This window comes from Mastigoproctus giganteus, chromosome 9 (assembly GCF_048544385.1).
Source record: "Mastigoproctus giganteus isolate SK-2022 chromosome 9, ASM4854438v1, whole genome shotgun sequence".
NCBI classification, from domain to species: Eukaryota; Metazoa; Arthropoda; class Arachnida; order Uropygi; family Thelyphonidae; genus Mastigoproctus; species Mastigoproctus giganteus.
The window spans coordinates 117,318,920-117,334,413 of record NC_143583.1 but is presented as its reverse complement, the minus strand read 5'-3'; the positions used below and the strand labels follow the sequence as shown (position 1 = coordinate 117,334,413).

At 37.1% G+C, this 15,494-nt stretch overlaps 1 protein-coding gene across 3 annotated transcripts in view; it reads left to right on the top strand.

The window, feature by feature from the left end:
* Positions 1-15,494, top strand: part of LOC150080668 (fibrillin-2-like) — a 1,460,049-nt gene that overhangs the window by 80,160 nt on the left and 1,364,395 nt on the right. For all 3 annotated transcript variants that reach the window (XM_090381969.1, XM_090381968.1, XM_090381967.1), the window contains exon 3: positions 832-1,020. In XM_090381969.1, coding sequence (XP_090238095.1) covers positions 832-1,020 — 189 coding nt within the window. The remainder of the gene's footprint in view (positions 1-831; positions 1,021-15,494) is intronic.

Genomic DNA, 15,494 nt, shown 5'->3' with positions numbered 1-15,494 from the left:
GCATTGTATGCCCTGCTAATGCTAGTGCTAAAACTGAATTAGGGTTCCTGTAATTATGGTAAATGTGTGCCATAGGCATTGCTCATTGTAATGAGCAGTGCACATTTATTTAATCTTTGAATTCTAAAACAAGCACTGAATATGCTGCTACTTGGAAAATCAATGGAAGTACTCCTGCATTTCAGAAGTTGAAGGGTTTCTACAGAAACCAACACAAAATGTTAGTTGGCATATTCTGTTGCACTGAATGATGCCTTGGTTGGTATGATTAAACTCCAAAAAAAAAAAAGAGTAAGTAAGATTAAATAATAAAACACTGTTTTAATGTATATAATTAGCAAAAGACTTGTGTACATATATATACACAAGTCTTTGTGTATATATAGCAAACTTTATATACACGAAGTTATATATAAAAACTTTTTATATGTAACTTGGTGCTTTTTATAGCAAACCAAGTTTGCTACGAAAAGCATCAATGTAACATCATTTTCTGATGTTACATTTGATGCTTTTCTGCTGTTACTTGTTGCTGCTACGAAAAGCATCAATGTAACATCAGAAAATGTATAAAATGGCATGTTATCAGTTTCTCTGATATTATTGATGGGATTGTGATTTATTTGGGTCAGGTGATTGGGATAGCATGGTTTTGGAATTAATATTTGATTGCTTTTTTCTCATTTTGTTAATTGTTGTAATTGCTAAAATTGTATATAGAAACAGCTTGCAGCTATTTTTTTATTCTTCAATTTCTTTTTCTGTTTTAATAAATCAGAACTTTGCTTAATTTAATTAAAAAAAGTGTTTAATAGTTAATTTGTTTAACAGCAATCTGTACAAGAACATGTGGTGATGGACGTTGCATTAGGCCAAATATATGCTATTGTAATAATGGTGAAATATCTCCAACTTGTTCTGGTGGAAATGGAGGACAACCACCAGGTCCAGGCCCAGTAATACCTGGAGTAAATGGCGAAGGAGCTGTGGATGGTGGGACATTTCCTACACCTCCTGTTGGTAAGTTTCTATTTCAGTTTTATACTTTTAACCCAGCAGTGGCTGCAGAAAAGTATTTATTGCTCATGAGTTGTTAATTTGGAATTAGTGGTTGTTATTATTTATACCATCTTAATTGTACCTTTTGTCCTGTATATGCTCTCTTTTTTTTATCCATTTTTGTTGTTCGCTTTGTGTAAACTGTGTGAGGGACGATTTGAGAGGTTAGGCAATATCATTTACATTACTCCACTCTGTCTGGCCAAGTACAGTTCATCATGTAGTGAAACACTGCTTTTCATCAAAAAGTGGTAAGTTTACTTTCAAAAAAGTGAGCAACATTTTGACTGAGTGGGTATTAAGCAGCTAATTCCTGTATATTTGCATTCCAAGAAGGTTTACACTCTAGGAATCTTACATTGCCAGAAAGGCCCCAATGTTATTTGAGCAATTAAAATTCATCAGAGTGGCAAGATTACTGCTTCAGCAGAGAAAAAAAAAAATTGCCAAGATCCTTGCATTTTAGATTTTATGTTGGATTAGAAGTGCATTCTACAAAATGGAGGGGGATGGACATAGTTGAACAAGCTGTCATGGGCCAGTATATAGTATTCCAGCTGATATCATATGTAGCATATGATGACTTTTATTTCTTAACAAATTTAACAGATATCAAATTGCAAGTGATATTTCTTGGTAATGGTACATAACAGTACCTGATAATATATGAAGAAGGCTATTCATAGGAAAAATAAAAATTGCTTTTCCATCTGATGGGCACATGAAATGATGTGTTGATATCTGTTTTTGTATTTGAGTCATGCAGAATTTTCATGTAATAAATGTTACAAGAACTTTGGAAAAAAAAAATAATAATTTCATGTTTATAATTTTCATTATATTTGCAGTGGAATTACTAAGAGTTTAATTTTTATTACCGAAATAAGTTAAATTCATATTGTTTTTCATAAATATTGGCTTAGTTTATTGTGTTGGAGTAATGCAAGTTGTGCAATAAATGCTTCCTCAAATTTAAATTTGGCAGAGATTAATAGTTTCATGTTTCTGTTTTAAAAATGTTTCCCAAACTTTTATAGAATTTTAATCATAATTAACAAACTTTTTTTTTAATTTTAACCAATGAGCATTTTAACTGGCTCACAATTTACACACAATTTGAATTACAAAAAATTTAGAATTGTTACAAAAAAAAAAAATAAATAAATAAAAATTTCAAAGTAGTAAGCATTGTAGTGTAAGGTGTATTGTTGTCATGCGGCACCAGGGGTTTTCCCCCATCTCCATGGAGGCAGACCAGGAACCCAGTAGATTTAAGTTACTCTGGCAGGTCCTGCCGCGTAATTTCCTGAGATTTCAGCGGCTAGGACCTAAAAAAAAAAAAAGAACATATACATATATGCACAAATACACAACAGTGATACATAATATATACGCATCTATGCAATCGTAATTACTTTGGATGTTTGCATACAGCTCGTGTGCATGCATTCATATGGCAGGAGTAGGGCAGTGCGTAGGATAATTAGGCCGAGACTGGGCGAAGATTATTTTTGGGCTAGATTAAATTTAGTGTGTAGGGTGCTCGCGTTGTGTATAGATAGAGTGGGGGAGTGGAGGAAGAAGGTTGGGGGAAAGGCAGAAGTATGGGGGACATAGAAGAGATTCCCCCAGGTGGTTAGTGAGGCATGCCCATGCCCCACCAGAAGGAAAGGTGGGGTAGCAGGGGGGGCACCGACTAGTCATCTCATCCTCCTGCCAGGAAGGGGTATTAAAGGAGAGCCAGACTAGTGCTTGACTCAGGCCGCCAGAACGGCTGCTATTCGTCCTTCATTCAGATTTTTTGTCTATCTTCATGGTTGCTTGGTACGTCATCTTTGGTGTTATGCACATTTTGGCTTCTAGCCATTATGTGGCTAGTGTGCATTCAGGTCCCATCCTCTTCTGTACAAGGCTTCAGCGAACTTTGAGAAGGCAATATATTCCTACCTCTTGTCCAGGAGGTGTTGTTCTCTATCTCTGGGCAAAAAGGTGATCCGGGTGATGAGCTGGCAGCGGAGGTCATCATAAAGCTGGCATTCATGCATGAGGTGGTGCCAGCTCTCCACAGCAGCAAGTAGGGTCATCTGTAATGCCCAGGGCTGTAAGTTTTGCCTTAAAGGCACCATGTCCTGTTAGCAGGAAGGTCGTGTGGAGTCCCGGCGTGAACCATGCTGGAGCCATTGGATAGAGTTTTCCAATGTTGGGGAAGAATCGTTTGGTGACTTCTCCCTTTGGGGAATTCTTCCATCTGATTTGCCAGGTTTGCATGAGGTGATTTGTAAGTCTCTTTTTCTCAGTCAAACGGTTTGTGGTAGGATCTGCGTCGAAGCCGGCAAAGGTGCAGGCTCTTCCCTTTGAGAGTTCATATAATACTCCACATTAGCTACTTCGAGGTCTAAAGGTAGGGTTCCCGCCAGCACCTGCAGCGCTTGGGTGCTAACTGTGCTGCAGGCCCAGGTTATAGCGAGCAGCATGGCTCTATGGATAGAGTCGAGGATTCTGCAATTTACAGCCATGGTGACTTTAGGTTACCATGCTCCGGAAGCATAGGTAGCTATTGGCAGGAAGGCGGCTTTGTAAAACAGCTTGAGGGTCTTCTTTTTCAATCCCCAGTCCCTTTTTTTGTGACTCTGGTAACAAGGGCTGTATAGCCCCTTGTTACCAGAAGTGGATATTGGTTCACTCTTGTAGGATTTTAAGGGCATGATTTGCCTTTCTTTCTAGCTGGATTCTGCTGTTTGCCTCTATCATCAGGATGAGGTTGCCTGCAAAGGCTTGTGAAGACGCCTCTCCAATATCGGTATTTAGGAATTCATCCAAGACGATGTTCCATACCGTGGGTCCTAAAACGGAGCCTTATGGACAGCCTCTGTTGATTTTTCTGGTGAGTATTTTATATGGAGCATTCACCATGATGAGTCTACTGGAGAGGTATCTTTGGATTACTCGATAGAGGTTGCCTGGCATCCCACTCCCCCGGAGCTGGGCGAGGATGCTCGGCCACCAAAGGGTGTCGAACGCCCCAGCGAAGTCGATAGAGGTAGCCAGGAAGTATTTGTTTTCTGTGGCAGCTGCACGTGCAAGGAGGTTCTTCAGGGCATCTACAGATGATGTTCCCGGTCTAAAGCCGTACTGGTTTGGGAACATTAGGTTTGCCTGTAGGTAGTGAGCCTGTATTCTGGTTAACAGGAGTCATTCCAAGAGTTTACTGCAAACTGTTAGTAGGGCTTATTGGTCTGTAGGAAGTCAGTTGGTCTGGTGGTTTTGTCAGGTTTTTAATTATGAGTTTAAAGGGCATGCATTGGTATACACAAATGCAATTAAAAAACAACCAAATACTTTTTCCAAACCTTAATGTTAGAGACTGCGCCTATCAGGGTAGAAAAGGTGCTATCATATGATAGCACCTTTGTAACAAAAGGGGGTGATACTACTATGATGAGAGCCCTGTCGATCAATTCGGCCCTGGAAGGATTATGCAAGGCTCAAGGGGTAGAATTTTTTTCAGCCTGGTCTGTACTTGTTAACAGGAGAGACTGCTTCTACAGGGATGGGATACACTTAAATAGAAAGGGTGCAAGAATGTTTGCTGATGCTATCGAGGCAGTGTTAGGTGGGTTGGAAAACTGCTAGATTGGGGGGATACAAGGACTAATAGATTAACAGTAGCCACTGGCAGAGGTGAAAGTGATTCTTGCACTGCTTCTATTGGAATGAGCCGCAGCCTGGAAAATAAAATGCAGGATATTTCAGAGACTGCTGGGAATCATTGGGGTACAAATAAACACATAGGTTGTGGTTGTGTTAGGGTAGCTAAGAAAAAGAACAGGTTCATGTATACTTGCGTGTACACCAATGCTAGGAGTTTAGTAAATAAATTTGATGAATTTGAGGAATTGTTCAAAACATCAAAGGCAGATATTGTGGTGATTTCAGAGACGTGGTGTCACACAGATATAAGGAATGCAGAACTGGAATTTGGGGAGTACAATGTCTACAGAAAGGATAGACCGGATAGGAAGGGAGGAGGGGTTATGCCATTAGTTAAGAAATACATAAAATCCAAGGAAGTGAAGCCAGTCGACATTGCTGGACAGTGCAGTGTCGAGTCAGTTTGGTGTGACATAAGCATTGGGAGATCAAAATTGAGAGTAGGAGTGTGCTATAGGCCTAATGACTCTGATGAGTATAATAAGAAACTGTACAGGGAAATAGAGTGGGCCAGTAAATCAGAGAGTCTTATAATGGGGGATTTTAATTTCCCAGATATTGACTGGAATTTGGGGGCTGGTCACTCACACCTAGCAAGGCTTTTGTGGATTTATTGGATTATTGTTTTCTACATCAGCATGTTCAGGAGGCAACTAGAGAGAGTAATACTCTTGATTTAATTATCAGTAGTGATTCTTCATGCATTAAGAATCTGCAGGTAAATGAACCACTAGGTGGCAGTGATCACAGTGTGCTGAAGTGGGAGTTACTGAAAGAGGTAACTACCATTAGGGGTAAAGGGAAGGGGTATTGCTTTCGTAAAGGCGACTACGATGGACTGAGGCATTATTTAAATTCTATACAGTGGGACCAACTGATGATGCTACCAACAGCAAATTCAAAATGGGAAGCATTCAAAGAACTTATCTTGGAAGCTACTAGGCTTTACATACCAACTAAGAAATATTGTTCAAGGTTTAGGCCTAAGTGGATTTGGCGCACTATAGCCATAGATGCTGATGCTCCAGAAAAATCCTAATAACCAACCAACCAACCTAAGTGGATGTCAGATGAACTAATGAGACATATGGCAGAGAAGAAAAATGCATGGGATACATACAAATTAGCACGTGACACAGAAGCCTATGATAGATACAAGTTGATCTGTAACCAAGTTACAAAGGAGGTTAGGCAGGCGAAGGCAGACTACGAGAAATCTTTGGCAAGGGATGCAAAGAAAAACAGCAAAGAGTTCTTTACTTATGTAAACTCTAGAAGGAAGGGGATGAATCAGATTGGTCCACTTGATATCGATGGGTCAACTGTTGATGATCCTGCTCAGGTAGCTAACAAAATGAATGAATATTTTGCATCGACATTCACACACGAGGAGTTATTCAGCGAGGGGAATGCCAGAGGTGTATTCAACTCTGGCAGTAAGCTAGAGAATCTTGTAATAACTGAGAGTAAAGTGGAGGAGAAATTGTTGAAGATAAACACAAGAAAGGCACCTGGGGTGGATGGGAGCTATCCAGTTATATTAAAGGAGGCAGCAAAGGAAGTAAGCAAACCCTTAGCCATAATTATGAGAGCTTCCTTGGACTCAGGGGAAGTACCCATTGACTGGAGATGTGCAAATGTGACCCCAATTCACAAAGGAGGATCAAAGGCTGACACAAGTAATTATAGACCTGTTAGTTTAACTTTTGTTCCTGGAAAATTAATGGAGGCACTGGTTAAAGAAGCAATTCAGGATCATCTAGACAAGACTTCAGTTATAGCTCAGACACAGCATGGTTTTGTTAAGGGGAAGTCTTCCCTAACAAATTTGATTGGATACTATGATGCAGTCACAAAAGAACTGGATGCAGGGAATAACTTTGATATTATGTACTTGGATCTTAGGCTTTTGATACTGTTGCACATGGAAGACTGCTGCACAAATTGGAGCAGTGTGACATTGGAGGCAAATTGCTGCTATGGATAAAGGGGTGGTTGAGGGGGAGAAGACAGAGAGTGGTAATCAATGGACACTGTTCATCGTGGACTAATTTTATTAGTGGAGTCCCTCAGGGTTCAGTATTGGGTCCTTTATTGTTTTCTGTATTTATGAATGATATTGATGATGGTATATCAAGCTTAATGTCCAAGTTTGCAGACGATACGAAGGTTGGCAGGGTTGTCAAGGTGCACTACTGACACTATGCTACTGCAACAGGATCTGGAAAGGTTGAGCAGATGGGCTGAGAGGTGGCAAATGAAGTTTAACATTGACAAATGTAAAGTACTACATATGGGAAACAGCAACCCCAGAGCAACGTATCAACTCTGTGGTACTACACTGACAGTGGTAGAGAATGAAAGGGACCTGGGGGTGGTTGTGCAGGCAGATATGAAGTTTTCTGAACAGTGCAGACGGACTGCAAGAGTAGCTCATGGTGTATTGTCGATGATATATAGGAATTTTTCTAGCAGGGATAAGGAGGTGATTATTTCCTTGTATAAGGCAATGGTCAGACCGCACCTAGAGTACTGTATACAGGTCTGGAGGCCTCATTTCAAGAAGGATGTAGAGATGCTGGAACGAGTACAGGGAAGGGCAACAAGATTAGTGAATGGAACAGAGGGGTGCTCTTACGAAGAAAGGCTTACGTTTTGCAAATTACAGTGTCTGGAGACTAGGCACCGGCGAGGTGATCTGATAGAGGTGTATAAAGCCTTGAATGGTTTGAGCATGCTCAATGCTGATGGGATTCTTCCTCTTGCTCAGAATAATCACCTGAGACGGGCATAAATTCAAATTGAGGAAAGACAGATGTAGGATAGACGTGAGGAAATTTGCCTTTAGCCAGCGGGTGGTTGGTTGCTGGAATAGACTTCCATCCCTTGTTGTGGAATTTGATAGCCTAAATAAGTTTAAGGCTCAGCTCGACATGTATTTCGAACGAACAGAGGGGTGAAGTGGAAGTGGTTATTATTTATTTATTTATTTATTTTTTTTGGCTGATGCTGCATAAGCTTGCTTTCTTGCATCAAATGCCTCTACTAATGCTACTGCTGGATTAATAATATGGATACTGCAACCCCAAGGGCTCACATCTAGTGAGTATGGGCTTGTCACACCAAGGGTCCTGAGCTCGATATCATCATTCTTCTCTTTCTTGGTGATCCCCTTCTACTTCTAACTCTCTCTCTCTGTCGGAGTAATTCAGAATTTTTTTTTTTTTTTTTTTGCTGGTGCATCATAAGCCTCATACTTCCTTGCACCATATGGCTAATAATAATAGTAATAAACACTAATCTTTAGATGGAGTTCTTCTTATGGGATTATGATCTTAGTTTGCCTAATTAATATTTCATTAAAGGTTCATTGAAGTTTAACAAATGGACATTATCTGGATCATAGAATGAAAAAGAGAAGAAAATAATTTAGAATTAAAATGATATATGAAAATTCCTTAAAACATTTAACATGAGAGGGGCAGTAAATATAAAAGCATAAAAATACATATGAGATGTTGTTAATATTACTTAATGAGCATATGACTGAAATAAATAATTTTGAAATATAAATTGAGATATGTAGACATTTTCATGGATTTGTTAGGGAAATAGTATGTCCTTAACAAATACCATGGGAAACAGTTGGAAGGTATATTATATTTTTCAAAAGTATAGAACCATTTTCCCATATGGGGAAAGTGAAGATACAATAGCATTTTTTATTTTTGATAAAGTACAATTATATATATATTATCAGATAAAAAAACATAATCAGCTTATATTGAAGTTAATACATATAACATACCAGAATATTTTGCTCACATTTTTGTTGTTAAAATTACTTAAAAACTTCTAATTTTTGGGTCAGAAGGAAGTCTAATTTTGTTTAGGCACGAAAGAAAAATATTAAATACAAATTTTAGGCAGGATCTACAAATAATTTCATTCTGATCATAGACCAAGTTCATGTGAGATAGGTGTAAAGAAGAATAGAATAGTTTATCTTGATCCCTCTCCATTACTGTATCTGGTTATCCCAGACACAGTAATGGAGAGGGATCAAGATAAAATAATATATTTACCTAAATTTATTAAACAGGACATATATTACATAACTTCCATATGACAGTAATGACATACTGAATAAAACTATAGAGGAAGTGATGAAAGTAACTTCTGAAGAGAGCTGAGATGAATTGCCTTGGAAAGGGCTGCCAAAGGAGTTAATATTTCAAAAATAAAATGCAAATGTGTCAAAACTGAGAGCACTCTACATTGATCACAAAGGCTATGGCAAAAAATAATCAAGACCACATAAAGTACAGAATGAAAAAGAGCCAAGCACATTATTTAAAGTAAAAATAAAACTAAAAAAAAACAAAAAGGATATGAAAGAATATCACTGACACATTTGGAAAATCTCAACACTTGGTGACAAGAAAACATTTTTACACTAAAAAAAGTTTATAAATGAGAAATAAATAGAGAAAATGTATAAATAGACCACAACCATCAAGACGCTATGATAAAAAAAAAAGGAAATATAATCTGTGAGATAAATAATATATGCTTGATAAAAATATAATTGGGTTACAATGGGTGCTCTGTATTTATTTTGAAGTTTAATATTCCCTCCAAAATTAAGTTGTATTTTATAATATATTCCATAAAATATTGAGTATAGGACCTCTCACTTCCCCTCCAATCTGGAAGGCATATTTAATAAAACCCATACCAAAATTTTATTGGCAGAGAAATGGGAATTATGCTTTGTAAAAAGGATAGGTGGAATAGGTATGTCTGCATACAGGCAGACATACCTAGATATGTCTACCTGGGACAAAAGTTGACACTGTAGAGCAACTGTCATCTTTTAAGGTCAGAAAAAGATGATGTTTTATGATATTAAGAGTAGGAGATCTGGTGATATGTTGAGAAAAAGTCACAAGTTGGGATTTAAATTGAAAGTGTTTGCAATTCTACCTGGACATGATAGGAGGGAGTGCAATCAATTCAGCTCTGCAGAGACTGTGCAAGGCTCATGGAGTAGATTTTTCTCTAATAGGAGAGACTGTTTTTACAGGAATGGGATACACTTGAATAGAATGGGTGCAAGAATATTTGCTGATGCTATTGAGACAGGGTGGGTCGAAAAACTGCTAGCTTGGGGGAAGAATAGGGGATACACAGACTAGTAGTTTAACAGCAGTCACAGGGAGAGGTGTAAATGAATCTTGCAATGCTTCTATTGGAGTATGCAGCAGCCTGGAAAGCAAGGTGTTGGAGATTTCAAGGCTTCTGGGATCTTCATGGAACAAGCAAATACGTGTCCTGTGTTAGGATTACTAAGAGCAAAAACAGTTGGATGGATGTATATTTACATGTACACTAATGCTAGGAGCATAGTAAATAAATTTTATGAATTTGAAGTACTGTTTAAGCCATTGAATGTGGGCATTGTAGGGATATCAGAGACATGGTGTCACTCACACATAAGGAATGCAGAATTTAAATATGGGAAGTAAAGTGTATGCAGAAAGAACAAACATGATAGACAGGAGGGGAGAAGGAATTATGTTCTAAGTTAAGAAGCATAAAATCTAAAGTAGTGCATCCAGTTGACATGGGTGGCCAGTGCAATGTCAAGTCGATTTGGTATGATATAAGCACTGAGAAAACAAAAAAGGAAAGTAGGGGTGTGTTATAGGCCTAATGGCTGTGATGATTACAACAAGATACTGTACAGACATATAAAATGGACCATTAAATCAGATTTTCTTATAATGGGAAATTTTCAGTTTTTCAGTTATTGACAGGAACTTGTGGGTGGTCAATCATACAGTAGCAAGACTTTTGTGGATTTATTGGATGACTGTTTCTATATCAGCATTTAGAGAGGCAACAAGAGAAGGCAGTACTCTTAATCTGATTATCAGCATCAACTCTTTGTGCATTAATAATCTGCAGATAAAAAAAACCACCAGGTGACAGTGATCACAGTTTATTTAAAAATGTAAAGTAAACTTTACTGTAAAATGTAAAATAAAGTAAATCCCACAAGTCAGGGGATAAAGGAAGAGCTTTTGGCTTTTGTAAAGGTGACTATAATGGTCTCAAATAGTTTGTTTTAAAATCTATTCAGTGGAACCAACTGATGATGTTACCAATAATGAACTCTAAATGGGAAGCATTCAGGGAAGTAATTGTATAAGCTACTAGGCTTTTTATACCATAAGAGTATGATGATGATTGTGAGAACAAGTAATAATTCTTTTATTGAGAGGATATCCAATAATTTTTCCAAAATGGTAGTAAGGTTCTTTTTTGAATAAAGATTATAAAACTTATCCATAGCAAGTTGATGAAGTTCATCAGCAACATGTTTAGATTTCTGAGCATTTATCTGCATGACTAATGAAAGGAGCAGTAACATTTATTTTTTATTATTACTAGCCATATAGTGCAAGGAAGACTGAAGCTTATGCTGCACCAGCCAAAAAAAATTTTCGAGTTACCCTGAGAGAGAGGGGGAGAGAGAGAGAGAGCAAGAGCACCCTGGGTGGCTTGGCACAAAATTCACCCAGGGGCACACCAGATGTGCCCCTGGGTGAATTTTGTTGAGAACTGTGTAAAAATTTGGTTAGAAGAACTATTATTCATAATGCATTCGATTTCTTACAAGTTCCATAGCTCTAATTTATTCTGTATAATTAACGTCGTGTACAGAATATTTATGGTCTTTCTTTTTCCATTTGAATTGCAGCAACATGCAGACTGATTCAAATTGGGACAATTATCAAAAACATGTCTGGCTTGAGCACAGTGTTCACAGAAAGGGAAATCTTGAGAACAAGATTGAGTAGTGTGCCTGTAGCCAAGACAACAAAATTTGGTTACAAACTGTGAAACTCTGAAGGATTTACATTTATGCACTGTCTAACCAATATATACTCATTGAAGAGACAATAATTTTGTACAGATTTAGAGAAAATCCTAATATCCAATTTATAGACTGTTTTTATTTGGATGATGTACTAAATCTAAAGGTTACATTGTTAACCAAATCATCTTAAATAATATCAAAATCACTAAAGTTTTTGTTTTACAAGTTATCTAAGATGTCTTGTTTGGACAAAGTTTTATCTATGTCGTGTATTAGCACAATAGGTTTAAGAATTTTTGGAGATTCAGCTTTGATACCCTTATCGGCAAAAGAAGAAATAGAAGTGATCTTGGAAATATCATCACTATCAGCTGTTTCTGACACACAATACCATTATTTTTTATAAGTTTGTTTGTTTGTTTGTTGTTTGGTTTTTAGGAGCATTAGCAACTAAGGCCATATTGCTCCGGGAATATGCGGTGGTCATTCCCTTGACCTTTCCGCATCCTCCGTATTTGGTGGTGATGGGCTCGAACCCCGGTCTAATCAAGAAGCATGTGCTATGCACTGCTGCTCCTTCCCACCTGGCTACGGAGGCACCATTCTTATAAGCTTAAGTGACTTAATTTTAGCTTATTTTAGAGAGGATTTTAAGGTTTAAGTGACCTCATCCTGACTGGTATTACAAGAACTATAAATATTCATAAACTATTCATAAACCTTTAAAATCACAATATTGGGTTTAGGTTTGGAAGACATTACAGTATTTACAACAGCCTTAGTAGACACATTAAGCAAAGTACTTGAAGATTTTGGGTGAGAAAAAGAAGCATCAACATTTGATTTTAAAGTATCAGCATTTGGTAATGTGTTAACAGGTCTGTTAACAAGAATATCAACCGTTTTCTGTAATTCTTCCACTCTGACTTTGTACACTTCATTATATGTAATAAGATTGTTCAAAAAAAACTTCTAAATTTGTCATAAAGGTTTAACATAAAGAAATATATTTGTATTTATAGTCACATGATTGCTTTCATCTGCAAGAAACTGAGCAATTTCTTTGTGGATTTTATAAGTTGGTGCTCTGACATCAATACGGGAAGGTATAGTAAGTTCCTTTTTGTTTCTGATTTTATCACTGTCTGAAGATTTGTCAGACTCAAGATGTGCTAAGTTGATAAGAGGTGTAGAACCATGTTTATTATCAGATTGACTATTAACATAACCAGTATCTTGAGAATCCCCTTAAAGGGGGAAAATCAACATCAGAGACAGAATTATCACAGGCAGAAACCTTATCAGCCACGATAAAGGTGTAACAATTTAAAAAAAGTTGAATAATTAAAGTTAGTTAGTACCAATGAATTTGAAACATACTAGTTACAATTAGTTATAAAATTTTATATAATTTTAAAACATTTAGAATTTAAGTAAGCAATAATTTAATGAATAATTTTAAACTATTTAGATTGTCATAAGCAAAACAGGTAAGCCTAAAACATGGAAATTTTCCCTATATATGCCCCAAAAGGAAAGGCTTAACAAATATTCTAATATTTTACAAAACAATTATAAGAAAGTAGGTGGCAGAAGAGTCAATCTGTCATCAACATAAGGTGGCAGTAGTGTCAGTGAAAATTAATTATGTAATATAGAAACAGAAGTTAGGCACAGCACACAATCTAAAGGACTCTGAAAAGAAAAATTGTTTATTTTTAAGTCCTAATGTGTCTTCATTTGCGTCTTCAAAGGGGGAACTAACAGTATATGATGCAAATATATAGTCTGTGTGTAGTTCAGCAAACTACGAAACTGTGGTCGTGTTATCAGAGCAGAGATATCTCTGATTACAATTTAAGAAAATGTAAATTTTAAAGAATTTTTTTTTTTTTTTTTTTTTTTTTTCTGGGGGAGATGTTAGGTTAAGGAGATGACAAAACAACAAAAGTAAATGTCTCTAACAGTCTAGTGATTTAATTTTAGAATTTTGTAAGGGTACTTAACGAGTTACAGGCTGACAAATTTGGCCCAAAAGTAGCCCAATAGGGGGAACTTGAAGATAGTTAATGAAAAATAAGATGTCTAAAGATAAAACAGCATAATAAAGAACCTCTCTGTTAAAAGGGAACTATATCCACAACATATATAGAAAGGACAGACAGGATAGGAGGAGGAGGGGTTATGCTCTTATTTAAGAAGCACATAAAAGTATGGGTTTGTTAAGTGGGAATCTTGTCTGACCAATTTAATTGGATACTACAATATGGTCACAAAGGAACTGGATGCAAAAAATAATTTTGATATCATATAACTTGGATTTAAGGAAAGCTTTTGATACTGTTGCACCTAAAAGACTGCTGTACAAATTGGAGCAGCTATTCATTGGCACCAAGGGCAAGTTGCTACTATGGATAAAGGGATTGAGTGGGAAAAGACAGAGTGGTAGTCAATTGACACTGCTATTCTTGGACTAATGTTATTAATGGAGTTCCCCCAGGGTTCTATGTTGAGATCATTGTTGTTTTCTCTATTTATCAATGATATTGATGAAAGCATATCAGGTTTAACATCAAAGTTTGCCGAGGATACAAAGGTTGGCAGGGTGGTCAATAACAGGAATAATGGTATGCTTCTGCAACCAGATCTAGAAAAGTTAGGTAGATGGGCCGAGAAATGGCAATTGAAGTTTAACATTAACAAATGCAAAGTACTACATATGGATAGCAGTAACCTCATAGTGATGTACTAACTTTCATTTTCCAGTACACTTAGGGTAGTGGAAAATGAAAAAGACCTGGGGGTAATTGCTCAGTCGGATATGAAGTTCTCTGAGCAATGCAGACAGGCTGTCAGGACAGCTCATGGGTTGTTTTGTCAATGATATACAGGAATTTTGCTGGCAGGGATGAGGAGGTGATTATCCTGTTGCATAAGGCAATGGTCAGGCCACATTTTGAGTACTGCATACAGTTCTGCAGGCCTAATTTTAGGAAGGATGTAGAACTGCTGGAATGAGTGCAGAGAAGGGTAATGAAATTGGTGAGGGGAACAAAGGTGTGCTCTTACCAAGAAAGGCTCAGTTTTGCAAATTGCAGCATCTGGAGACCAGGTACCTGCGAGGTGATCTGGTTGGGGTGTTTAAGGCTTAGAATGGATTGAGCAAGCTCAATGCTAATGAGATTCTTTCCCTCTGCTCAGACTACACACAAGAGGGGAGCATAAATTCGAATTGAGGAAGGATGGTTTCAGAATAGATGTAAAGGTAGAAGTTTGCCTTTAGCCATTGGGTGGAACAAACTTCCATCTGTTGTTTTGGAAGTTGACAGCTTAATTAAATTTAAGGCAGAACTAGACAAACTATTGGAAGTGATGAATAAGTGAAAAATGGGAAGTGTTGTATTTTTTTTTTTGCTGATGCTCTATGAGATTGCTTTCTTGCATCATTCCAATTTTAATGCTAACAAAATATTTAAGAATTTACAAAATTTACTAATACTCTTTTAGTACACTAGGAGTACTAAATATCAACAAAATGTCAACTTGAAACTAATGTTTCTCTCCAGAAGAAGATGGAAGGTGATAGTTTTTCCAGAAAAAAAATTAGTGATGAGGGAAGAAGTAGCAATAGCTGTACCAAAACAAAAAAAATTGTATAAAGTTAATTGCTGAAGTCAAAAAAATAAATCTGCTGTCAAGAGTTGTAGTCTGCAAAAAATGTCCTTAAGACCTACTCAAAGAAGCCTGAATGTCCAAAAGATCAACTGTCACAGATACCAACCCCCTCAAATAAGGGGGTGGTAAAAGGCAAACACTTCTAAAAATATATAAGAAAATT